This window comes from Panthera uncia, chromosome F2, assembly GCF_023721935.1.
Source record: "Panthera uncia isolate 11264 chromosome F2, Puncia_PCG_1.0, whole genome shotgun sequence".
In the NCBI taxonomy this organism is placed as follows: Eukaryota; Metazoa; Chordata; class Mammalia; order Carnivora; family Felidae; genus Panthera; species Panthera uncia.
Window position 1 is genome coordinate 59187492 of NC_064812.1, and position 26651 is coordinate 59214142.

At 35.8% G+C, this 26651-nt stretch overlaps 1 protein-coding gene across 2 annotated transcripts in view; it reads left to right on the forward strand.

Annotated features, from left to right (window-relative positions):
• UBE2W (ubiquitin conjugating enzyme E2 W) overlaps positions 1–26651 on the forward strand; it is a 90641-nt gene that overhangs the window by 57068 nt on the left and 6922 nt on the right. The window contains exons 5-6 of one of the 2 annotated variants that reach the window (XM_049633250.1): positions 1240–1315; positions 9753–25987. In XM_049633250.1, the coding sequence (XP_049489207.1) occupies positions 1240–1315; positions 9753–9766 (90 nt within the window). In that variant the 3' untranslated portion in view covers positions 9767–25987. Of the gene's footprint in view, positions 1–1239; positions 25988–26651 lie in introns of both variants that reach the window. The other variant, XM_049633248.1, reaches the window with a different exon arrangement.

The following is a 26651-nucleotide window of genomic DNA, read 5'->3' on the forward strand; positions in this document are numbered from 1 at the left end:
AAATAGAATGAGTGTATTTTCTTCCTTAAACATATATATATATATATATATATATATATATTTTTTTTTTTTTAAGATTGGGTTCTAATCAATATACAGAGAAAATGAGCTTATGAAATTTGTTGCAGTGGTAGCAGTTTATTCCACGTGAACACAGATTATGACTTTGCAGGACAAACAGCAACAGACCATCTATTCTTTGAGGTAGCCAGGCATCTCATTTCATAATATTAATTTTTCAGGTATTTTCTTAATTTGTGTCAGCAGGGTAATCTTGGGATAGCTGTTTAACATCTTATACTCTACTCTTCCCTTTTGTTAAATCACTATTAACATTGACTTATAAGAGCGTTATAAGGCTCAACTAAGATCAGAGTTCTGTACCTGAGTTATAGAAGTGCCAAGTGGACTGCCTATCTCCCTTCCTGTTGTCTAGGCAGTCCTGCTCGCCATTAGTTGTTGGTTGGACCTATCATATTACCTACTAACCTGCCCTCAGTGGCTTTAGTACAAACTTGACATGTTTCCAAATTTTTGTAGAGAGTCACATATTTGTTTTGTGTAACCAGTATCCAACATTTTCAGGGAAATTCCCTTCCATAATCTGTCGTCAGTGTTGTTGGCATCACTTTTCCTGCTATAGCTCCCTTGGAGAGCTGCCATATGTTTCTAATAATATGCTAGTCGGGACATATGTATAGCAGAAATGCCAACATAGCTTTTCCCCTTTTTTCTTTTTATATATTGTTTGGAAACTGAATCCTTTAGTTTGTCCTTGGTGGTACTATCTTACAGGAAAACCATAATTCTTTGTGGAGGTCTATAAGTTGCTGTTAGTTTCTCAGACAAACCTAATAAAGTAGACTTCTCTGCCTTTTTTTTCTTTTTTTTTTTTAATTAGTTTATAGAAGTAATTACTAAATTATTTCTAGGGAGATAAATGAAAGCAAAATTCTTTAAAACCTAATGCTACCACTTTGGGTTAATAGTTGGAACCTAATCCAAATCACACATGCATACCTTTATTTTATTTTATTTTATTTTATTTTATTTTATTTTATTTTTTAATTTCAGTGTCAAGACTCTACTTTTCCTAGAATATATTCATTTGTGCTACATAAACATTTGTATTTTTTATGCTGTCTGTAATAATTCTGCTAAAGCTTTTATTAAAACTGTCTCCTTAAATCTTCTTCTATTTTATAACTTCTTATCTATTTAAATTCTTTTTGGTTTCAGAGACGACCACCAGATAATTCTTTTTATGTTCGAACATGTAACAAGAATCCAAAGAAAACAAAATGGTGGTATCATGGTAAGCAGTTTTATTTTAGCATTTTGGTTTGAAAGATTATATATGTTTGGGGAAAAGAAGGGAATATATAACTGATGTAATTTTGTAATATAGAGAAGAGTCTTTAAAATATTTAAGACATTTAATGGATACACTGGACTAGATTTTTAATGGGGCACATAAAATCATACCTATCATGTAAGTAAAATCTAAAACCACTTTAACATTCTAAAATGCTACCATTTTATCACTAAAAAAGAGTCTTTAATAATCTTTAAGTGAAATTGAAATTAGTTATTTGGAAACCTGTTAACTTAAAATAGAAATTTTGATGTCTTTTGTAATTACTTAATTCTGGTACTGTTCTTAGTGGCAGGAGGGGGAGTCACATTGTAAGAGATGATCCATTAAATAAAGCTCTCCCTATTCTAATAGTTAGCCCTCAAAAATTTGTGGTTTTTCTGATTGTAGCTGTGTGAATACAGTACTCTCCCTGATTTTGTTTTACTGATTCTGTTGGGAGAGTGCTGGTAGCTTTTTAGTTGAAAACTGCCAGTCTTTTCTAAACTGACTTCACCTCTTCCTTAAAGAGGTATATTTGAAATTCACAACAAAAATTTTATACTCTTCAGTGTACTTTTTGAAGGGAGTGAACAAAACCACTCTGATGTATTCATCAGAGCATTTCCTTTATTTTTCTTTTTTTAAATGTTAGCCTAATAAGAAACGAGAACTGACAGCTAATTAGTAAGAGTATGATCTTTCCCCCCTTATCTTTCTATCAATTGTGAAACCTTCTGTTACCTGAGTGAATTTGAGTCAATTAAAAACTTTTTAAATTATAAAGTTCTGTAGGTGTTGAGATAAGTGATGGCTAGAATCAATACAATAGCACTATGCCAACAGTTACATGTTAGAAAGCATAGTGAAAGAGGAATGCCCCTAAGAGCCATGGAAAGGTAAATACTCATGTTAATGACAGTTATAGATGACCTAGAAGAAAAAATGGCAAAACTTGTAAGAGCTATCAAAAAATAGAGATATTTGATGACAAACTAGTATTATATAATTTTCAAATTATAGGTTTAATATAATTTAGTAAAAATCCGGTGGAATGATGGGTGAGTGCTTGAAAGTTGGAAAAAAATAATAGGTGAGAAGAGCAGTTTGGATTTTGAACTAAAGGATAATGAAAGAGAAATGGTCTACTAAATACCAAAACATATTAATGCAAGAATAGACATCAAAATAGAATTACTCTTTCCTAGGCCTTTTTATATATAAGATTTGAATATATGGTGAATTAGGTGTCACAAATCAGAAGGCAAAAAATTATTTAGTAAGTTAACCTGTTAGAAAGTTGGTAATCATTTTGGGAAAGAAAAGTTTACATTTTTACTTCATATATAAAATATTTCCTGTGGATCGAATTAAGTACTTTTTTTTAAACAAGGGAAAATATTTTCTTAAAGTTCGGGATCATCTCTAGAGGAAGGAAGAATTTCTGAAATCAAAAGGAATCACAAATGTTAAATATTAAAGAGTTGTATGAAAATTTAAACCTTTTAGAAAAACCTCAAACACAGCCAACCTTTATTTTAAAAATGTGAAAAACACTTATAGTTTATTAAAAATAAAGACCATTTATGAGAGTTGCTTAACATAATAAATAAAATTAATAAAAAGCATTGGCCAAAACTTCACAGTAAAATAATTACAGATTTAATATTTTGAAATTATTTTTGAATTGGCAGAGTTGTATAAAATGAGTGCAATCTTGGAAAAGAGTAAAGAGTAGAAAAAAAATAGTGCTTTCGTATTTGTTGATGGTATAGCAAGTTCAGCAATATTTAACAAAGTTTAAGATCAAGACTTTTGTCTGAGTTACCAATTTCTGAGAATCCATCCTAAGAAAATCATCTTTTAATTTTTTTTTTAAATATTTATTTATTTTTGAGAGAGACAAAGACAGAGGGTGAGCAAGGGAGGCGCAGAGAGAGAGGGAGACACAGAATCCGAAGCAGGCTCCAGGCTCTGAGCTGTCAGCACAGAGCCTGATGCGGGGCTTGAACTCATGAACTGCGAGACCATGACCTGAGCCCAAGTCGGATGTTTAACTGACTAAGCCACCTAGGTGCCCCAATCCTAAGAAAATCATTTTTAAAACAAGTGTTTTATACATGGAATGTTCAGTGGAGGATTATTTATAATACACACTATTTGTTATCTTATGTACTATTTGCCTGGATTCATTCCAGGCACAGACATGCACACAAACACACCTACCTCAACGAATCCTTCCGCTACACACACCCTCAGGAACTCCTTCAGCAAAGTCTTGTTGATTGCTTTCTCTTTTAAAGAATTTAATAAACTTTATTGCTGTGCCTAGAATGCTGGTTTTGTTTTAGTCTTTAAGATATCCCCAGATAATTCTGATAGAGCTTGACGCTTGAGGACTACCGTTACAGGGATTCTGAGATATAAAAGGACAGGTTTCCATATAAAATGAATTAATAATCAGACTTAAGGAATTCTTTCTGAGCACTGAAAGTCTACTAAAACATTTAAGACCCTACTTTAAGTAAACAGCCCTTTAATTCAATTTACACTGCTGGCTTGTCATTCTTTTTCATCCTCTTGCCTAGGACCAAACACCAAACTACCTCTTCCTTCCAAAAAAAAAAAATTCTTGAGTGTCACAGACCCTGTATCTTAGCATAGAAAGTCCCAGATTCATCAAAAATTCAGATTAGTCAATCAATATTGACAAACACACTAAATCAAACATGTTTTAAAGTGTCAAAGTTCTAAAGATAGTATAGTCCTTCTGTTTCAAACTCAACTTCACTAATCATAAAAAAATGCCCCGTTGTTTTTTCCATAGATTTTAAGCCACTTGTGTTTTCTAATAAAACTTGAGAGGAAATTGCCTTGGAGTGATGAATTTTAAAAATACATATAATTTGAACGTATAAACTGCTATCTTGCCTCAGTGTGTTCGTACATTTTCCCTTCCTTACTCCCTGGTAGGGAAATTTCAGAAAGATACAGTCTTTTGGGCCCTCTGATGCTGCCTTATATAGATAAAAGGACTTATGAGAAGTCCTTTATCCAAGAATATTCCCAGAATTTCTCATTACGTGCTGTTGAATAAGAAATGGAGAGGGGCGCTTGGGCGGCTCAGTTGGTTAAGCATCCAACTCTTGGTTTTGGCTCAGGTCATGATCTCACGGTCATGGAATTGAGCCCTATGTCCAGCTCTATGCTGACTGTGGAGCCTGTTTGGGATTCTCCTTCTCCCTCTTCTCTCTGCCCCTCCCCTACTCTCTGTCTTTCAAAATAAATAAATAAACTTTAAAAAAAAAAAGAGATGGAGAAAAGTCCCATAGGGAAACTAGAAATATAAAATTAATTATTTAAAACAAAATACACTTCATAGAAGTTATTTTTCATAGTTAATAGTTTTTATCTGTTAACTGAGAAATTTATGCTCTCATTACTAAAATAGAAAAAGTCTTTTAATAGGTTGGACTATTACATTCTCCACCTTAGCCAAAAAGCACTAAGAAAAGAGAGGCTTTTCAAACTAAATTAGCTTCTTAATGTCCAGGAGTTCATTTTACCAATAAACAGACTAAAAGTGTCTCTCCCCCTTCCTGCCCCCAAAATACAAATTAGCCATCTTTAAAGGACTGGATTGTATTTCAACTAAATTATGACTATTCTAGCTCAGTTTCCAGTCCCAGGTACAGATACATTTTTTTCATTTACAGATAATTCTGTTTAAAACATTCTCAGATTATTGATTTACAGTGACTGTTCTTAACTCAGTATGTTTTGTACTCATGCTTGAACCCTGCATACCTGAATCATTCCCCTCCCAGAATCTCTTTAAATCGACAGTTTGCTTCATGAGTGACCATCATATGAAATCAAGAAAGGGTAATACTAGTTATACTTTGAGATGATAGAGCAGCTGCTCTTTCATAAAGGTGAGTGGGTATAGACAGTCTTCCTTGAACTTTTCCTTCATCTTTAAAAACTAAAGCATTTCAGCTGTGTAGCATATATTATCTCTGCCTTTATACATTTCAGAGTGATAGTTATAAGCAATGTGAGAAATAGCTCACCTTGACCTTACAGCTGAATTTGAAAAATCTTATCAAAAAGGTAATCATACTCTCACTCATAAAGCAGAATACGTCAGCTTTGTTTTGAGTTTTCCAGATGTCAGCTTATATGTTTTTCTGTTTAGCTGCGTTAGTTCCAAAAGATCTTCATTGATCAATCATGTTCTCCTTATAACACCAAATTACCAAGAAATATGGACTCTTGTTATTTCTTAGTATCATCTAATTCTGAAAGGGCTACAAGGTCAGGCCAGTGTCCTGACATGACCTACAAACTTAAACAAAAAGATCCAGAGACTAAATAAAGACTTGCTGGGAATTGGATGAACTTACTGAAACACTTACCATTTCAATTTCTAGAAGCCAAGCAGAATTGTGGGCCTCAGGTATAGGCTCCACAGTCCTTGGGTCAACGTGGGTCAGAGTGTTCGTCAGTGTTTGTAATCAAAAGAGACAAGGGAGGTTTGGGTTTAGTTTCATAATATCTATGCACTTGAGAGGGCTTCCTGGCTGCAGGATGAATGCCACTATTAATGAAAAACAATAATTCAGCAGTTCAGTAGATCTCCTGGATTTGGAAGAGTAGGTTTCTGCTGATACACCAGACCTGAGCTGCCAGATAGATACCAGTGTTGGGTGCTTGAAAAAAAAAGCCTCTTTCAACTTAAATCTGTGATCTTCCACGTTGTTAGTATACTTTGAAAATGTAGGACAGTCACTGCTACCCTACTGTTACTCTCTTTGTAGTATCATATCTTCTGCATTTCTTTCTGCATTTCTTTTGAGATTCTTCTATAGCTCCTTAATATTAAAGTGCAAAAATTTCCTGAGATGTGAACACACATTCCTTACTGTTACTTACTTGAAGTTTACTATCAACCTGTTTTCCAGAATTCTTTGATAGTTTCTATTCACTAAAGAACTAAGGCCATTGGGATACAAATATTCTGTGTTGCAAATTAAGGCCAGGGGTCCATATGCTTTGAAAAATTGGTTAAATGGAGAGAATAGGGTTAAAAAAAGTAAAGGGAACTAACCAAAATAGGTATTTGAATAGACAACTCATTTCCGCATACATAAGGGGAATTTACCTATAATTCAGGGCTAAGATGGTAGCCAGTTTAGTGCACAAATGAATGAATGAGCCTGAAGTTCAGTATTACAACAGACATAATTGTTCTTGAAAAAGAGAAAAAGTATCTTTTTATGGAATCATAAAAATATTTCAATAAGATAGCCAATAGAATCCATTAATAATATCCATCTGTTTCCTGGGATCCATGTTGAATGTATATAACTTAGTTTCATAATGATTGCTTTTCACAAATGGCAGTACTGATCTGGTTCTTGAAGCATTTTCCTTAAGGTGATAAGAGAATTGAGCAGTATAGCTTAAGACTGTTATTGAGTATTGGCTTCAGAAAACTAGGCTTACAGGAAATAGATTGGCATAATGTTTAGATGTTATGTTCAGTAAACTGTTGAGTTTATAAGTTTGGGGAGGAGTAGAAGAATACCTCGCTCTCTTTTTTTTTTATTTATTTTTTATTTTTTTTACAAAACTTTAAACTACATTCTGGTTCCATTCAGCTGGACCTGTAAAATTTTAAGGATTATAAGGGGATAGGAACATAAAATTGTCTCAGACTAGTATTGATAAACTCTTTTTCTTCCTGTCTTATAGCTGTCTATAGAACTATAGTACTTATAGAGTCTATAGAACTTATAGTAGTCTATAGAACTACTTATGTTAGGTGTAAACCTTTTTATTTGCACTACCTTACAAAATCATTTTCTAAATTCCTAAGTCCAAATGTTTACGCAGCTTAACAGCCTTTTCCCTTTATTTCCTGCTAGATAACAGTTCTGTTGTCTACTGTGAAATCTTTCTTGAACTGGTTCATCAAAGTAAAATTTTAATTCCCTAAACTGTTAAGACACAAACCTAACTGTAAAGATTTATTTTTGTCTTTCTTAGAATTGGGATCCCACTTCATATCTACTGACTTATTACTGTGTTCCTTTTTTTTCTAGTCTTTTGTCCCTGGGAATATCCAGGGAGGTGGTTTCCAATATAACGTGATGGTTGTGGTGTCCATTATAATGGGATGGTTCTTATACTTGGGAGAACTAAATGACATGCTTCTAATATAGTTCTACTCATATTTCCCAGAAGCCTAGTGAAGTTAGCCATGGTAGATGTCACCTCTTTGGAACTGGTGATTTGTGTATTATATTTGAGGGTATAGTTTTAATAAGCGCTTACACAGTTCCAGAAAAAAGTTTAAGGGATTAATCTAAGATTTTTTTTCCAGGCCTTCATTTTGCTACAAATACTTTATTCAAGAGGTTAGATATGTTGTGTTATTTGACCATGTTTTATAGACCTATATTTGTCTTGATCTTATTAAATTAACAACCTTTTTTTGTAGGTCATCCTGGTATTCAGTAATCTTTTTCATCTAGTTAGGAAACTGTGTTCCTTTTGCTAACAAATGAGTTTTTTGCTTCTTAGTGATGGCCTTTTTTTCCTAGGAAAAAATTTGCCTGGCTTTGGCTCATACTTGTCTCCATACTTAAGTATTTGCTCATAGACTCTTTGGTTATTTACAGCCATGATGGATTTGTAATGTTAAATCCATGTGTCCTTGTGGGTCCAGCTATCAGAGATCATGGAACTCTATTTTCAAAACTTACTTAGTACATTTATTTCTCTAAAGATAGAGTGTTTAAGGCAGGGAGTATCATATTCGTCCTCTAATTTTTTTTTTTTTTTTAACTTCTGATCCAGAGTGGAGATTAGGGTAGGGAGAATAGCTTTGTATGGATTTCTTACTCATTTTGGTGGATTGTAGCACATTCTACAGCAGCCCACTATACTGAAAAACTTCCAAAATGAACAACCTGATGCAGATACATTTACAGTATCACCTATCAGAGATGATATCTTTGGAAATAAAAGCTTATTTTTGGCAGTTAACTAGGTATATGATGTTCAAATTGAATTTTGTCTCACCTTTTTATTGTATACATTGTCATATGGTATGATACTTAAAGTTTGACCTATCAGAATTTAGTGCAGTCCCTTAGCTTAGAGATCTAAGGGCGGTTAGTTTGAGTATTAATTTCAAGGACCCTAATATTATAAATTACTCTGTTGGAAAAGTGATGTTTTAACATTTTTTATATTCTGCATCCATGACATCTGTATCTCCTCTGTATTCCAAGTTCCACAGTAATTGAGGAAACATACTTTCATGTGACACTTAGAAACTATAAACTGTCCATTTACTTCCTTCTTAAAGATATTATTTCTTCAAAGAATTCTAATGATTTAGATAAGATTTATTTTAAAAATCTAATATATTTCACCCTTTAGATCACCCTTAATGTACAGGGGATGGAATATTCCACGAGTTTGCCTAGCAAAAAATTCAGATATACTGGTTTTTAGCTCTCATTGAATCATTGGGAATGGGGATTTTATTAACAATGTATTGATCCTAACATGGGATATTTTATAAAGTATTTTAGCCAATTTTTCAGAAATGTTTTAGAGAGCTTTCACAATTCTTGGGTAGTTGTTACTAGTCTTCCTTCTAAAGCCTCTTTCTGAAGAGTAACCAGTCCTCAAAATAAATCCTTCAGATATGTCTTGTGAAATAAAATTTGTAAAATAAGTTATGAATCCCCAAATTTCATGTCTTACATAAATATGATGTGTTGAGGCTACCAGAAGTCATTACTAAATTATTTTAGTTTTTTTAACCTCATTTGCATATGTATCTATATTTGCTGAAAAATGTATTTTTAAATGTATTTTCCATAGAGAAATTAATAACATTGACTATGTATTAATTGATTTGGAGATCATACCTTATTTGTGAAGTTATTTCCTTCATAGACTAAAGGCACAACTTGTATTATCCTGTGTTAAATAGTAGGACACTGTTGGTCAGGAGTTTGCTTCCTGTCTCATTATAATTTAAAATTGTGGCCCTTAAAACAACTCTTGAGAGATAAATCCTGAATATGTGCTAACATATATCAATTTATTATTTTAAGTAGAACTAACACACTAATTAATGCATCATTTAAGATCTGTGTGAACTACATTTCCATGAAAGAATTGAATTTGATGTGTTTGTCACTATATAATTGAACACAAATTGGACTTTTTATTTGCAAGGATTGGGGGAGGCAAGTCAGACAAATAAATCATGTTCTTCTTGCTACTTGAAATTATTTATATGTTAGGCTAACTTGTGGATTTTACTTATGCAGGCTTGACTTTTTTAATTATCTTTTTTCTCCTTTTCTTAAAGATGATACTTGTTGATGCCACTGTTATCATCCTCCTAGCAGAAGATAGTCCTACTGAGAAAATGAGCACTTTGATCATTCAGTCTTTGAACTTTAACCTTTGACTGGAAGTGACCTATAGGCAATGAAGACTACTTCCTTTTACTGCATTTTTACTCGTGTGCATTCTGGGCGCATGTTGATCGCTGGTTCAGTCCAGGCAACTGACATGCTTTTATTAGTCATACAGTATTAATGCAGGTGTCAGGAAATGTCAAATATAATTCCATTTTTTATTTTTATTTTTTTAAGCTTTTGGAAAAGTTCCAGGTCCTCATGTATTGTGCAATAACAATGACTTCCTTGGCGGTTTTGGGACGTTCATTGCCGGCAATGGACGTTTAACAGGAAAAATTTTCATTAACTCCTGCCACCCAATGATTAATGCATGATAGGGCCTATGAAATGAACTTATTGGTTATAGTGGGATTATAAATAAAGTGAGGGATCCAACATTACCTTGAAAGTCACCCCAACTGTTTATATTTGGATTCTATGCACTGTGATCCTAAGGTTAACGGCATGAATTAACATGCGTCTTTAAAGGACTGTAATGAAAGATCATTGCGTATTTATTGAATTGTTTATATCTGCTGTCAAATTGTTTTGACATGGAAGGTTTTCAAGTAACATTGGCAGAGAGGTACAATATGTTATCCCTATGGTGAAAATAAATTCATTTGTTGTATATAGTTCCTCAATATCTGAAGTAAAGGTATGAGTAATATAGGGTATGAATGGTTTAATCAAGGCTTTATTTTGGAAGTAAGAAAAATGGCAGTGATGATTCAACTGCTGCAGTCCATAATTTGGGCTTATTTGTACATTAACAGTTTTTCCAAGTAGATTACACTCTGTTACTTCCTGCTAGCCATCAGCATGAGCCCTACTGCCTAAACACTATTTCATTTATTTATGTTTGGAAAATCCATAAACAGTTTTTGTTTGCAATTTTGTTTCTTTTGTTATGTTTTAAGTCAAGATTGAATGTTACAGTACTTCAATTGGAAAATTTTTGTCAAGTTTTTTCCTGTAAATTTTCTTTACTTGTAAGTATCATTTTGTCCTTTAATCCTGTACCCTAAAATAAGAAATACATTTTTGACAGAGGCTTAATGTTTTAACAAAAGAGTGTGGACATTTTTATTTTAAAATTTAGGCAAAAGTACACTATAGAATGGTATGTTTGCTTATTTGTCTCACACAACCATACAATTTTTCCTGGAGGGATTAGTTTTGTTTTCTTGTTGTTTAAAAGACTTTGCTTACAGCTAGATAAAGTTTTCTATAGAAAAAAATTGTTGGAACGTCCAATTCTCAGTACCATGTAGGTTAATGATACTGCAACTAGGTTCTCTTTTTAAAAAGCGATTATGTATTTTATAAATTACCTTTTCACATATGCAAAAATCTGTTTCTACTACAATGTTATTTTTACTAATGCCTGTTGTTGCACTCTTTTTGACATATCCTGCAGTGAATAAATATATGAATCAATTTGGGCTTAAAAGTAAAAGCCAATTGGCTGAAAGGTTTGAAGTATGTACCCCAGCAAAACCATCCAATCAATAATTGGCGAGGAGTATTTTCAAAATTGTTTTTAATCTCTGTATAGATGACATTTTGTAGCTTTGTACATGTTGTTAATTAAGGGCATATAATTTTACACTCTAAAAGTATAATTGCTGAACTCAGGGGTGGGTAGACTTCAAAAATATGTCTGCTGTAGAAATAACTTGAAAAACAAATTAAAACTATGGCCAGCCACCAAATTGTGGACACTGTTTATACTATAGTTAGCAACTACCACTTTTTGAAATTAAACACATTTTTGTTCTTTCTTCACTAGATACACCTAAGTTCTCACAGTAGTTTCTATCAGTCTTATTAGTTGCCCTGTTTAACCAAGACAAAAAATGTTTTTTGGAATGCTTGAGCTACTCTTAGTTTTTAACTGCTTTTTAATATGAAAATTGCAGTGACAAATTATATATTTTTCATATTTTACACAACTCTAAACTGATTGACTTGATCATTTGTGGGGGTGGGGGAATCTTTCTCCATAATGCTGGTCCTCTTACTAAAATTCTTTTATAAAGAAATGATCTGTGACATTTATTCACCAAAGGAATTAATATACCAGGTCAAAGATGAACAATGCTGTCCTGTAGATTAATAGGTGGTATATAGCCTCAGTTGAGTTTTGTAAAATAAAAATCGCAGTATTTTAAGATACCTCTCTCTCTACCTAGAGATATCATAAAATAAATTAAAATGAAGCAGAGGAAAGTAAAGGAAACCAAATAATTTCAGTACACTTTACGGTTTAAAGAGAAGGTGAAATATCCTAAAATATAGAAATACCAATCATTCAAAATTTGCAATAAGATAACACTTTATTCGTTACATTACTCCCTTGAACTTAGGAATTATTGGAAACTCCTTTGCACTTAGATTTAATTAAGTTGATTTTAAATGTAAGTTACATTATTAAAAGACATAAGATGTTTACTTAAGTCATTGCTCTAGAGAGCAAAATTAATGACTTTGTAATAATAAACAATATTTCTCTGTAACACGTTGTTGAACGACAACCAGAATACCAAGAAAATGTACATAGGAATATGCTACTTCCCTCTTCCCTTGCTCTATGGGGCACTGTCTGCTACATAGGCCTACAGAATTATACTTTCATATTTAGACAATATGTACTCTCTATTTATTTATTTATTTATTTATTTTAAGGCCATTCTTCTGGTTTGCCAAATTCTGTTAAGGCAGTGATACATTCATTTCCTTATTTTGCATGTTTATATCATGAACTTGGTGCCCTTTCAAAAAAAAAAATATTATGTTAAGTAGGTATTAATGCCATAGATTTTAATGAGAGAAATGGTTTTCAGTTTTTTAAGATAAATTTTTTAAAATACGTTTTATGGCTGTTCTCTTAAGGAATTTAATATTCACCTCTAAAGGACTTACTTGTAGTGTATGAATTCCTCCTTTTAGCTAGCAGGGACATAAAGCTTTTTTTAATCCCCAAAAGAAAATGCTAAAAAATAGCTTTTATATACGGTTCATCTGGAGAAAGACCTTAATCCTTATTTGTTTTGACTAGGTATATAAATATTTGGTATAAAATAACTAGAATAGTTTATTACTTTTTCCCTTCTGAAATTTTAAATATATGCAAATATATATCATTAGATTCCTGTGGTGAATAATAATTTCTTCAGATTCTAAAACAGGTATCTAGTGACTGCTTAATTATTTCCAGATTGCATCAAAGATGAATTGACAAATAATGGAAATGAGTAGTGATATGAAAATGGTATGTAACCACATATTACTTGTTTCTGGTAATCAAATCTTATTTTTTAAAAAGCCTATTGTTTTTGAGAATTGAGATATTTAAACTTGTTACAACTTCTTCCTAAAAATAGAAGAGAAGAGGAGGTACTGTGTGTTCAAAAATTTTTTTAAATAAAGAATTCAGTGTCACTAGTTCTAAGCCTTTATGGTCACTGCTGCTTATATTTCTTGATCTCACTTTTATTTAATTTTTTTGTACATATTCGAGCTGAATGCTTAGGATTATTAAGTGTATATAAATTGGTTTTCTAAAAGAACTGAGGCTTACCCATATCTTCTCTAAGGATTCACTGTTACCAAAATCAGCTACTGCACGATTCTATGTTATGCTAATGCCTTTGCATGATTAAGATCTGTGAAGGTGTCTTTTAATCTGCATCACTTGGCCCAATCCTCTTTGCAGTCTTGTTTTTCTCTCCTTTCTTCCTGTCTTCTCACAGATGTCCACTATGTTGGTCTTCAGGAGTTTCCCGAAGTTTTCCTCTCCCTCTCCCTTCCTTCCTTCTTTCCTCCTTCCTTTTCTTGAGGTTAGGGAATCCAGAGAAGGAAGACTATTGAAATTACATCAGAAATTTTTCTTAAATAAGAGGACTCCTTCCTACAGATAAAATATGTAGAATTTCTGATACTTTATTTCAGTTCAAGAGTAGGTGGCTAAATTTATTGAATAATTGACTACTTGATAAATGAGCTGTTAATTGTAATTTAGTTCTTAAATACTAATATTAAGGGAGTTTTGCTTACTTTTTGGATGGTGACTCTCCCAAAGTCTAAATATTGCCCAAATGAATTGAATTAATTGTTTTGGTAAAAGTGTTTTTTCCATTTAAGTTTCTAAGCCATTTTGAGATTTGGAACTTTTTTTCTTTTTTTTTAATAATTTGTGGGAGACTTTAATTTTCTCAGCATGAACTGCATTAAAGACAGGCTTGTATGCATCATTATCATTAGAGGCCCGTGGAGTCTAAACATGTACTTCAAACTTTAGATCTTTATCTTTAAAGTTGAAGTTCTGGTTCTGACTATCGTCCTGATGATTGAGGTGTTCTCTGTGACTTTAATTCTCAAAAGTTACTGGGACTGATAGTTGAGGATGAATCTCCAGAATGGTTATATGACTGTTTTATCAAAAAATTGTTTATAAAACAATATAATATCTGAAGACATTTTTGAATATGTGGAAGGAAAGCTTGACTAGAAGCTGGTATGTTTTACCATACCTAAAGAACTGCAATTGTGCAAGTTGAGTGCAGTTGACAGGGAGAAAGAGAAACAGTTCTTGTTCTATTTCTTGGTGCATACTTTGTCAGGGTTTTGTCAAAAGTTTGCTTCTGCAGTAATTCTAAGCAGTTTTCTCAAAGGCAAAGCATGGTTCTGGGCTTTGGCTTGTTAGGTGTGGCCGCACTTGTCAAATTTCCTGGTAAATGGAAAAATTGAATAATCCCACCTCTCTAATTCTAAAGCCTGAAACAAGACTAGTGAGGAATGTGGTAGAATGTCAGATACCATGAATATAAATGCGAGTCTCTTAATAGTTAACCACAGATTATTTACATAAATACAAATTGATTGTCATTCTCGGGGTAAAATCATTAATCGAACAGATTATCATGTCAGTTATCTGGTAGCCAAGAATTAAGTCCATGTTCAAGTTAAAGTGGATTTGTTGTTTTTAGTTGGTACCATTTTTCTCTCAATATTCAGAAATACAAATTGTGCATTTTATTAATAGGAATGGAAGCTCATGCTTGAGGATTTGAATAGGGTGGATGTATATATTTTATAAATTCAAGTTGTAAAATATGTAAAGCTGCTGCTTTTTGAATAGAATATAAATGTTAAGACATAAATCTATATATTATATATTTTTAAATACATGTACCAAACTTTTGTTAGTTGAATATAAATTACATTGTGTGCTTTATGGAATTCAGTAACTTTTAATAATAAAGCAGTTGTCATTGATTTTTTTTATGTAGACTTGAATATTAAATTGGATAATTAAATCTCTTTGTAGTTTATAATAATGTAAAAATTTACTTATGTACTAGTTTCTCATTACAGAGGACTGCGATCTTCAAAGGTTTGTGGAAACAGTGACATGTCCATTTCCAAAAATAGGTGCAACAGCACGAAGATAGTCCCTAACGCCACTTGTTTATTTATTTAATGGATCATGTTCACTTAGCAGTGTAGCCTAGTATATTTTAGTGGTTCTTCATGCTTTAATTGAAGAAGTCCTGATTGAAAGACAGGCATCTTCAGAAAAGGTGGAAACTGAGACCCAAGCACTTGCTTAGAGTTCCACCATGAGTCTAGTGTTGCTGAACTTTAAGTTCTATTAGATTAATAAGGACATACCATAGAGAACTTTGGAATACTTTCCTGAGTATACACATAGATCAACTAACTTATGTAGATGAGTGACTCGTGAAACTATGAGAAAAGCAGAGGAGAGGCTGAAGAATCAGGATACCTGTCTGCATCTCAGTTATTCACAGCAGGAAGAATGCTCTGCTGATATTCTAAGTTCTCTATCCAGGGGTCCCTGCTTGCCCCAGGAGCACCTCACTCCTCACAGGGGCATGAAACTGCCTTACCTCAACATGCTGTTTCTCCATCCTCAACAGTAGATGAGTAACTGGTTACGTAAATGCAAGACCCGTCTTTGTACTTTGATGACATTCTCTCCCTTTATTATAAATCTTAGAATAATTTCTACCTCTCTCAGATGGTTTAAGCAACACTGTGGATAAGTGAGTCTTTTGAAGTCCTCTCTACATTCCGTAGTACTTTTCACACTAACATACAGCAAAGTTAAACATGAACTGAAGAGAAGTCAAATGACATAGCTAAGAGTTTTCTGTGCTTGGATAATAGGGTCCAAGGCCACAGTGGTTCTACAACATCTGTCCTGTTGGGAACTTCTGTCAATAAATCTTTTAAATTGCTTATGAGATTTCTTTTTAATGTTTGCTTAAGGCAAAATATGTAAGTGAGTACCTGTGTGCTCTTTCCAGCCCAGTGGAGTTTGGAAATGTTTTAATAAGGAAAATTGAAATAAGAACCTAAGGTAGAAAATATCTTCTCATATAGGTACTTGACCTTCAAGGACCCATTGTGGGTAGATATAACTCATCAGGCAAGAACCTAATAAGGATGGCTACTTCCTGCAGAAAACGTTTCCAACTTAACATAAAAATTTTCTTGTGTCCTGGGGCACCTGGGTGGCTCAGTTGGTTAAGCGTCCCACTCTTCAGTTCAGGTCATGATCTCACAGTCGTGAGGTCGGGCTTCGCACTGAGCTGAGCGTAGAGTGTGCTTAAGATTCTTTCTCCCTCTGCTCCTCTCCCCCACTCACACTCCCTCTCAAATTAAAAAAATAAAAATAACTCTTTAAAAAATGTTTTATGTCCTCTCTCACACCCCAGAAAGCATGTTTCTCTTTTCTTTCCTGTTATAATGGCATTCTATCCAACCTAGTTATCCAAACGAAGACTTAATCGCTATTTACTGGTCCTCTCTGATATTTTTCATCATTAAGTCCTTTTGAGCCTCTCTTTAAAAATGATCTCAAATCCCTCCTTTCTCCTAGTGTCCTTGTCATTCTGTCCCTTCACTGCCTGCATCCTGTGTTCCCAGGCTGCTCTTCAGCCATCCACACACTTTGTTCCTTAAATAGTAGCAAAAGAAGACTACCTATACTTTGCTAATGTTCTTCCATGTTCCTAAAGTGTTTTTCATCTGCTTTTCTACCTAAAAAAGTCCAGTTCAAATGTAGTTCTAAGGTTATATTTGTCCTTTCCTTCCCTTCCCACCCCCTACCAGTCTTCTGTCCTGGATTCTTTAATAGTAGGGGCAATGTCTCAAATGCCCCCAGCATGTAGCACACAGTACACAACATACAAGCTTTTAATAAATGTTTGTTAAATTAACTTGATTGTACTTGTATTTTTATACTAACTTTTCTAAAGAAACTTATGCAAGTGCTAGCAGTTTTGAAACCTACCTCTAAACCACCATCTGTGTGAAGTGTCACAGCAGAACAACTTACCCTTCCTATCCCAGAAAGTTTGAAAAAAATTGCTTTGAAGTAAACCATTAACGATTCTTCATTGGTTTTACTTTCATTTATTTAAAAAAAATATTTTTCTCGTATCTTTGCCCTGTGTCTGAGGTAAATTGCTTACCTTGAATATATATTTACAGATTAAGAATGTAATTGTTTTAGGGCACCTAGGTGGCTCAGTCAGTTAAGTGTCCAACTTTTGTCTTAGGTCATGATCTCACAGTTCATGAGTTTGAGCCTCACATCGGGCTCTCTACTGTCGGTGCAGAGCCTGCTTCTGATCCTCTGTCCCCCCCACCCCAGCCCCTCCCCCACATGCACAAATGCTCGTGCGCTGTCTCAAAAATAAGACAGTTAAGAAATTTTATTTAAAAAGAATATATAATTGTTTTAAGCTAAATATATCTGAAGAGACCTGAGCTCATAAAGGTAAACCTAATACTCATTAAGGTTAAAAACAGACATTAAGCAAGTACTTAGAACCTCGAATGCTGAGGATGGCAGATAAGACAAAGCATATATCTTCAAAGGGTCTATATTCTGAGCGGGATAAGAAAGAAAAATAGTAACATCAAAAGTAATGAGCCCTAAAAGGTGCAGATAAATAGCTATTTCTGATAATCATGGAAGTGAATTGACTGCAAAAAGAAGCGTAATTGTTTGAAAGTTAAAAATGTAGATGGGTTCTAGGGAAGTACAAAAGCCCTAGGACAGGGTTTGTATGAGGGCCAGCCTGGAGGAGCATGTGCCTGCTTCAGAGTACGTTGTTGGGGAGGGGCAGCAGCCAAGGGCCAAAGGATGGTAGAGCCTTGTGGGTGAGGGTAAGGTTGAAATTGGTCTTTCGGTTTCCACTAATCAAAGAGCTGAGCCTAGCACTCAGTTCCTTTTGTCCTAGGGCGCTTATTGAGAAGAGATTATAAAGCTGAGTCATTGTGTGGGCAATATCACAGGAAATGTTGCTCAGAAAACACAGCGAGGGGTCTGAGCTACTATACCTACATCCCACCCACCAAAACTAAAGCCAGCGACTAGCAGAGCTCCATCCCCAGAGTGAAGGTCACCTGAGGAAACAACCCTGATTCAGACTTGCATCTTGGATTGGTTCAGGGAATGTCAAGCTTTGAACTTGGATTGAGCTGTGGTCTCTAGCAGTGTCCTCAGGAGGTGGCCAGGAGGAAATGAAAGTTCTGTGGAAGAAGCTATTCTCTTCCCAGGTCTCAGATGATCCATACAAGTGATTTATTTCAATACAGTGACCAATACACAAAGGTTATCCCTTCTACGAAGCAAGGCACTGTGAAATGACAGACCTAGAAAGCGCTGGAGGTGTGGGGTGGGGAGCGACAGGATCTGGTACAGTTTACTGCTCTGCATCCCACATTTTGTTGGGAGCTTCTGAAGAACAAGAACTGTCTTGTTCATCTTTACACTCATTCAGATATCAAGTGCTTTCTGTATCCCAAGGAGCTTATGATCTGGCAGAGAAGACAAATGGGTAATTAAAATAGTGTGACAGTTGTGATAGGCTAATCACAGTGCTGAGTGAGCATCAAGGTGAGAACAAAGCTGTCTAAGGGAGTCTAAGGAAAGAATTCCAGGGGAAGTGGTGAGTATTGGCCAGGCAAAGGTGGGAAAGTGAAGATGAGGGCATCTGAGATAAAGCACAGAGCAAGTGCAAAAGCCCAGGATGAGAGAACAGTGTTCAGAGCATTGAATGTGGATGAGGAAGTGGTAAAAATAAATTGAGATAAAATTAGAGCTAGCATGCAAAAGACCAAATTAATAGAGTTTTGGTTTTATCTCCTGGGTGACAGGGACTGATGGATTCAGATTTGCACTTAAGAAAAATACCTTGGCTTATAGTCTGGAGAGTGATCTGGAAGGGTCACGAGAGGGGAAAAACAAGAGACCTTATCAGTACCAAATGATGATGACAACTTGGACTTATTATAAAGTATTTGCATAAAGACAGACATACCAATGGAACGGCAGGGAAAGTACAGAGATTAGTTTTGTTTAAAGATGCCAAGGTACTTGTAGGGGAAAAGAATAATGTATCCAACAAATGGTACTAGAACATTTGGAAAGCTATTTGTAAAAAAACAAAAATAAAAATCTTCTATACAAAAATTAGCCCAAAATGAATCATACACTTAACGAGTAAAACTATAAAATTTCAAGAAAACAGAAGCTCCAAGATCTTGGATGTGGCAAAGATTTCTTAGCTATGAAACAAATTACTAAAAACAATTGATAAATTGGGCTCAACAAAATTTAGGATTTAGGCTTTTAAAAAGACATTGTAAAGACTGCACAATATATGTGCAAAGTATATAACCCAATAAAGCACTTGAATTTAGATTTTTTTTTTAAATCTTAGGGTTTAATAACCAGAAGCAAAATAACCCAATTTAAAAATGGGCAAGTTTTATGATTTTTTTTTTTTACCTGAACTATTCTTGACTGAAGAAAATACAGAGACGGCAAATAAGTAACTGAAAAACTGCTGAGTATCAATCATTAGGGGGAATAACAGGTGAAAACCACAAGATACCACCGCACCATCACTGCACTGTCCGTACCAAGTTTTGGCAAGGACATGGAGTAATGGGAACTTTCCGACACTACTGATGGCGATGTAGAATGTGTAAGTACTTTGGAAAACTGTTTGAGAGCTTCTTTAAAAAGTTAAACACGTACCTATACTATACAAGTCAGCCATTTCGCTCGTAGGTATTTACCCAAGAGAAAAAGACTATGTCTACACAAAAACTGTGTATAAAGGTTTGTATCAAGTTTGTAAAATACCCAAACTGGAAACATCCTAAATGTCCCTTAGTAGGTGATTGGATGGCCAATGTGAGATATCCATACATTGGACTGCTACTCAGCAGTAAAACAGGAATGAACTATTAATATATGCAACAACATTGATAAATGTCTATTATGCTGAGTGAAAGTACCCATGCAAAAAGTACCCTGTATGGTTTTATCTATATAAAATCCAAATTCATAGTGACAAAAGTCAGAAGTATTTGCCTGAAGATATGGGGTGGTGGGAACAAACTTTTGGAGGTGATGGATACTTGATTATCTTGTTTTCCCAGATTTATATGTATATGAAAACTCATTAAATTCCACAATTTAGGGGCACCTTGGTGGCTCAGTTGGTTGAGCCTCCAACTCTTGATTTTGGTTCAGGTCATGATCCCAGGGTTGTAGGATTGAGCCCCGTGTCAGGCTCTGCACTGAGCGTGAAGCTTGCTTAAGATTCTCTCTTTCTCCCTTTTGCCCCTCTCCCCTGCTCATCCACGCTCTCCCTAAAATAAAATTTAAAAAATTTTAATTCCACACTTTATATATTAATACTTTACTGAATGTTCTACCTCAAACAGAATTAGGAGGTTTTAAGCAATAAAGGCAAAGGATGATAAAGGCCTGAAGTGGAGTATAAGAAAGTGGGCAATTCAACCATAATCAACTTGCCCAAAATTATAGGTCAAAAGTGATGGAGCTGGAATTTAATCCTGAGTCTGACTGACTTCAAAATCCATGCTCTAAGTCAGTATGCCTATACTTAACATGAACCCCCATACTTTTGGCTTAGACAATTGAACAGAGAGGCTGATGACTTTCACCAATACACAAGGAGGGGAGCAGGTTTGGGGGAGAGGATATGTTTGTGCTTCCTTGTAGCAGCAAATACAGTAACTTACCTAGTGAATTAGTGAGTGGAGATGTGAGTTGAAGTTTTTAGGTGGCAACGTTAATGAAAGAGTGATGTAATCTCACTTAGTTCATGAGCTTATTTGCCTATTGACCAACAGCTGAAAAATTTAATATTTTCTAGTCTAATAACCTACCCAATGAATTAGTTACTTCTCAGCATCTTTGAAGTGAATCACCCCTGACACCTTCACTGACAGGAATTAACTCAGAAAATTACTGCACGTTTCAGCAAATCTTATCATTAGAAAGTTATTTCTTTCAAACTGAAGTCTGCTTATACGATTTATTCTAGATTGAAGTGTGTCTCCCTAAAAAATATATGTTGAAGTCCTAACTCCCAGTAGCTCAGAATGTGACGGTATTTGGAAATGGAGTTGTCAAAGCTGTAATTAGTTAAAGTGAAGTCATACTGGATGGAGTAGGGTGGACCTTAATTCAATATGAGTGGTGTCCTACAAATTGGAGAAGACACTGAGACACAGGCACTTGGGAGAACACCATGTATCCATGCTGTGATACATCTACAAGCCAAGGAACACCAAGGATTGCCGGGAACCACCAGGAACTGGAGGAGGCAAGGACGGATTCTTCCCCAGAGCCTTTGGAGAGTATGATCCTGCTGATACCTGATGTTGGACTTCTCACTCCAGAACTGTGAGAGAATAAATGTCTGTTGTTTTAAACCATCCAGTTTATGGTCGTTTGCTATGACGGCTCTAGGAAACTAATCACACACTCTCCCATCTTTTTTTCCCCTAGTTCTGCCTTGTGGAGACACATGGAATAAGTCCTTGTCCCTTCTCCAGATATTTCCAGATGTTTAGAGCACATCTTTTTTTTTTCCAGGAGAATATCTCCCTCGCTGGTTTTTTACCCGATACATTTTTAAATCCTTTCATTATTCTTTTGTAGCACCAAGATTTTCACAGATGCTTTACAGTGTGATAGCCAGAACTGATCTTACTACTTCAAACAGTTTGACCTACAAAAAAGAATGGAATTTGCTCTCTGGTTCAGGTCAGGGATCTTCAAGCTGTTTCTCAGAGCTTTAGGAGTTCCTTGGAGGTACGCCAGAGGCACACTTGACTGTATTTCATGTAAATGAAATACACTTTTCTGACAGGGTTGTTTTTGCTTGTTTGTTTGTTTGTTTGTTTGTGGGGAGAGGGGGTCCCATGTAAAGTATTACTTTTCCCATGAGTAAAAGTATTATTCCCATGAGATTTTACTTTGTCTAGTTCTGCCATGCTATTTAGCCTTGTGCTTTTTTGGTTTTTTATTCCATCGTGTACCCTATTCTCTCTCCCTCTTTTTCAGTACCACCTCAAAGCATTTCTACACCTTTTCAGAATTTAACAAAGCCAATAAGGACATGAGCCTACAGCATGTTATCTGCAGCTCAGTGTGTTATTTAAACCATTTAACTACAATCTGCTATTTTTTCTACCAAGTGTCAAACTATTATCTCTCAGGCCATATTTCTATATAGTTTAGCAAAGAAAGATGCTGGTTATTCTGGTGAAACTCATTCTTGGTGAATTTATGCTGATTCCAAATGGTCATTCGTTTGGTTTCTATTTTGAATAACTGAATTCTACATATTGTTTTGTGATTTCTGATCTGTTGAACACATTCCAGTCTGTCTGTCTGTCTGTCCGTCTGCCTCTGTCTGTCTCCAGTGACCACAAGGTGAGCGTGGCTGCTGTGGGAGTGTAGGATCTCCCTTCATGAAATTACTTGCTGGTCAGCTGCAAGCAGTGCAGTTAGCTGGTTGGTTTCTCCAAGGGTAGCCCTTCAGCGTCTGCCTCAGATAGAGCCCAAATCACACTTTTCCCAAGCAGCCCCCAGCCAATAACATGGCCTGGCCATTGCTGCCCAGTGTGGGACTTCTCCAATAGATAATCCTTGGTCTAGAGCTTCCCATTAGATCAGCGAGATCTTGGCAGATCTGCGTCTCAGTCTGACGCTCCACCTACCCACATCTGCTTCCTCCTCCTCCCCCCTTTCCCTTCACAGGTTTCAGATCTACACCATGGTTTGGTTTTCATAGCCTGATCTTTTTTTTTTTTTTTAAGTAAACTACCCCCCAACATGGGGCTCGAAATCATGACCCCAAGATCGAGTTGCATGCTCTCTACTAACTGAGCCAGCCAGATGCCCACCCTGATCCTTTTTTATCTTTCACAAACATTACACATACTCTTTACCACAAGAAACCCCAATGCCCTCCAAACTCTAGTGCTGATTCTGGGCCACCAGAATCAACAGAGTTGGCACTGAGTGTGGTCAAGAAGAAGGTTGATGAGATGGAGTTTTGAGGCCTAGTCACACTCATTGTCTCCCTGACAATGAGGACCCCATCCCAGGTGGCATTTGGGACATAGATAGGCCCTGCCACAGGTATTATGTGGCCCAGTTGCTAAAATTTACACAAGTGATGATTTGGAAGAATGCTCCATTGGAGGGGACCGCCTTGGACAGTAAGTACAATGGTTCAAGCATTTGGAAAATATGGGGGAACAATGAATACAAGGACAACGAAATTGGGTGATTGTTAATAAATTGTATTATCCTCTGTCTTAGTCTGCTTGGGCCACAGTAACAAAATCTCATACATGAGTGGCTAAAACAACGGAAAGGTATTCTCACAGCACTCAGAGAATGCAAGCAGGAACTGGCTCTTACAAGGGCACTAATCCTTTCATGCGGGCCCCACTGTCATAATCTCATCTAAACCTAATCTCTCAAAGGCTCCGTCTCCAAATACCATCACATTAGGGGTTAGGACTTCCACATATGAATTGGGAGGGGACAAGATGAACAATTGAATCCATAGCATCACCTAGAGAGGGATGATGCAAAGTTGAGGGCAGATGACAATTGAAAACTACTTCTGAACACCAGAGGGCCTCTTTGGTAACTGCCAAAGAAGGTCTTACCTCCTGCAGTGGGAGAGCAGGAAAAGCTCAAGACCAGAGTCAGCATTTAAAAGATCCTTGAGGAGGGCGCCTGGGTGCCTCGGTCAGTTAAGCCTCTGACTTCGGCTCAGGTCATGATCTCACAGTTTGTGGGTTTGAGCCCCATGTCAGGCAAGCCTGGAGCCTGCTTCAGATTCTGTGTTTCCTTCTCCCTCTGCCCCTCCCCCCCTCAAAAATAAACATAAAAACATTTTTTAAAAAATAAAAATAAAACTTAAAAGAGGCTTGAGGGGTGCGTGGCCAGCTCAGTAAGTGGAACATGTGACTCTTGATCTCGGGGTTGTGAGTTCAAGCCCCATGTTGGGTGTAGAGATTGCTTAAAATAAAATCTTTGAAAAAAAATAAAAATGAAAGAGCTTTGAGCTTCGAAAATATTTGGATGCTCAGCTGGGCCGGTCTGTTATGGGAAGGTCAGGGTCCCAATTGGGCAACCAGAGACCCTGACACATGAGATAGAGACATCTGGGTGTGGGACTCCAGAGACTGTGGGTCCCTGACTCCTCTGTAATTTTAGAGCCCATAGAGAGACCCACCCTCCATATTAAGAGCTAGAATACCCTCCAGTGAGAGGACCCATCAGGGATCCTTCTTAGACTCTGCCCCCACCTCTTCTAGCTGCCCCATGCATAAGCAGGTTTAAGAAACAATAAAGTCGGGATGAATGGGTGGCTCAGTCAGTTAAGCATCCGACTTTGGCTCATAGTTCATGGTTCAAGCCCGCATTAGACTCTCTGCTGTCAGCACAGAGCCTGCTTTGGATTCTTTGTCCCCCTCTCCGCCTGCCCCTGCCCAGCTTGTTCTCTATCTCTCTTAAAATAAATACATAAACTTAAAAAGAAAAAAAAGAAATAATAAAATCTACCTGGAATAGGTGGAGTCTCATAATGGAGGAAAAGAACTATCCCTTTAAAAAAAAAAAAAAATTTCCCCCCAGTATTATTGAGATACAATTGGCATATAACATAAATTTAAAGTGTACAATGTAGGGGCACCTGGGTGGCTCAGTCAATTAAGTGTCCGACTCTTGATGTCAGCTCAGGTCTTGATCTCAGTGTCATGAGTTCAAGCCCTGCATTGGGCTCCACACTGGGCATGAAGCCTACTTAAAAAAATTTTTTTTTAATTTAAACATGAAATATAGACACAAAAAAACCCACAAAAACTTTAAAATTTTAAAACACAAATCATTACAATGTAATGACTTTTTATTTAGAAATTCTTTTTAATGTTTATTTTTGAGAGAGAGACAGACTGTGCGTGGGGGAGGGGCAGAGAGAAAGACACACACACACAGAATCCGAAGCAGACTCTCAGCTATCAGCACAGAGCCTGACGCAGGGCTCAAACCCCCGAACCGTGAGATCATGACCTGAGCTGAAGTCGGACGTTCAACCGACTGAAGCACTCAGGCACCCAGGTACCCAGTGTATAATGATTTGATACACTTACATATTGTGAAATGATTAGCTCAATAGGGTTAGTTAACATTTCCATCACCTCATATAACGACCATTTCTTTTTTGTGGTGAGAATATTTAAGATCTAACTCTTAGCAACTTTCAAGTATATAACACAATATTATTAACTGTAATCATTAGATCCCAATGTACATCAAATCCCAGAACATATTCATCTTATAACTGGAAGTTCGTACCCTTTGACTAACATCTCCCCATTTCTCCCACCTCCAGCCGCTGGTAACTTTCTGTTTCTATGAGTTTGGCCTTTTTAGATTCCACATATTAGTGATACCATGGAGTATTTCTCTCTTTCTCTCTGACTTACTTCACTTAGCATCATGTCCTCAAGGCCCATGCCAGTTGACACAAGTGGCAAGATCTCCTTCTTTGCTGTGGCTGAAAAAGATTACATTTTACATACATCACAACTTCTTTATCCGTTTGTCTATAGATAATGGATGCTTAGGTTTTTTCCATATCTCGTGATTGTGAATAATGCTGCGTGGAACATGGGAATGCAGATACTCCTTGAGATCCTGATTTCATTTCCTTTGGATACATACCCAGAAGTGGGATTGCTGGATCATATGGTAATTCTATTTTTTAATTCTTTAAGGAACCACTGTTCTGTTTTCCATGATGGCTGTACCAATTTACATTCCCACTAACAGTGCACAAGAGTTCCCTTTTCTCCACATCCTCGCCAACACTTGTTATCTCTTGTCTTTTCAATAATAGCTATTCTAACAGTGCAAGATGATTTCTCATGTTTTTGTTTTGTGTTTCCCTGAAGGTTAGTGATGTTAAGCATCTTTTCATGTACCTGTTGTCCATTTGTATGTCTTCTTTAGAAAAATCTGTATCTAGTTCCTCATTCTTAAGTATTTTATTGCTTTTTATATTATGAATAGAATTGCTTTATTTCTTTTTCAGATATTTGTTATTAGTATATGGAAATGCAGCTGATTTCTTGATTTTGGATCCTGTACCTTTACTGAATTTGTTGATTAGTTAAGTTTTTTGGTGGAGTCTTTAGGATTTTCTATGTATAAGATCGTATTACCTGCAAAGATAATTTTACCATTTCCTTTTCAATTTGAATGCCCTTTATTTCTTTTTCTTACCTGATTGCTCTGGCTAGGACTTCCTGTGCTGTGTTGAATAGGAGTGGTGAGTAGGCATACTTGTCTTGTTCCTGGTCTTAGAGGAAAAGTTTTCCACCTTTCACCACTGAATATGACATTAATTGTGACA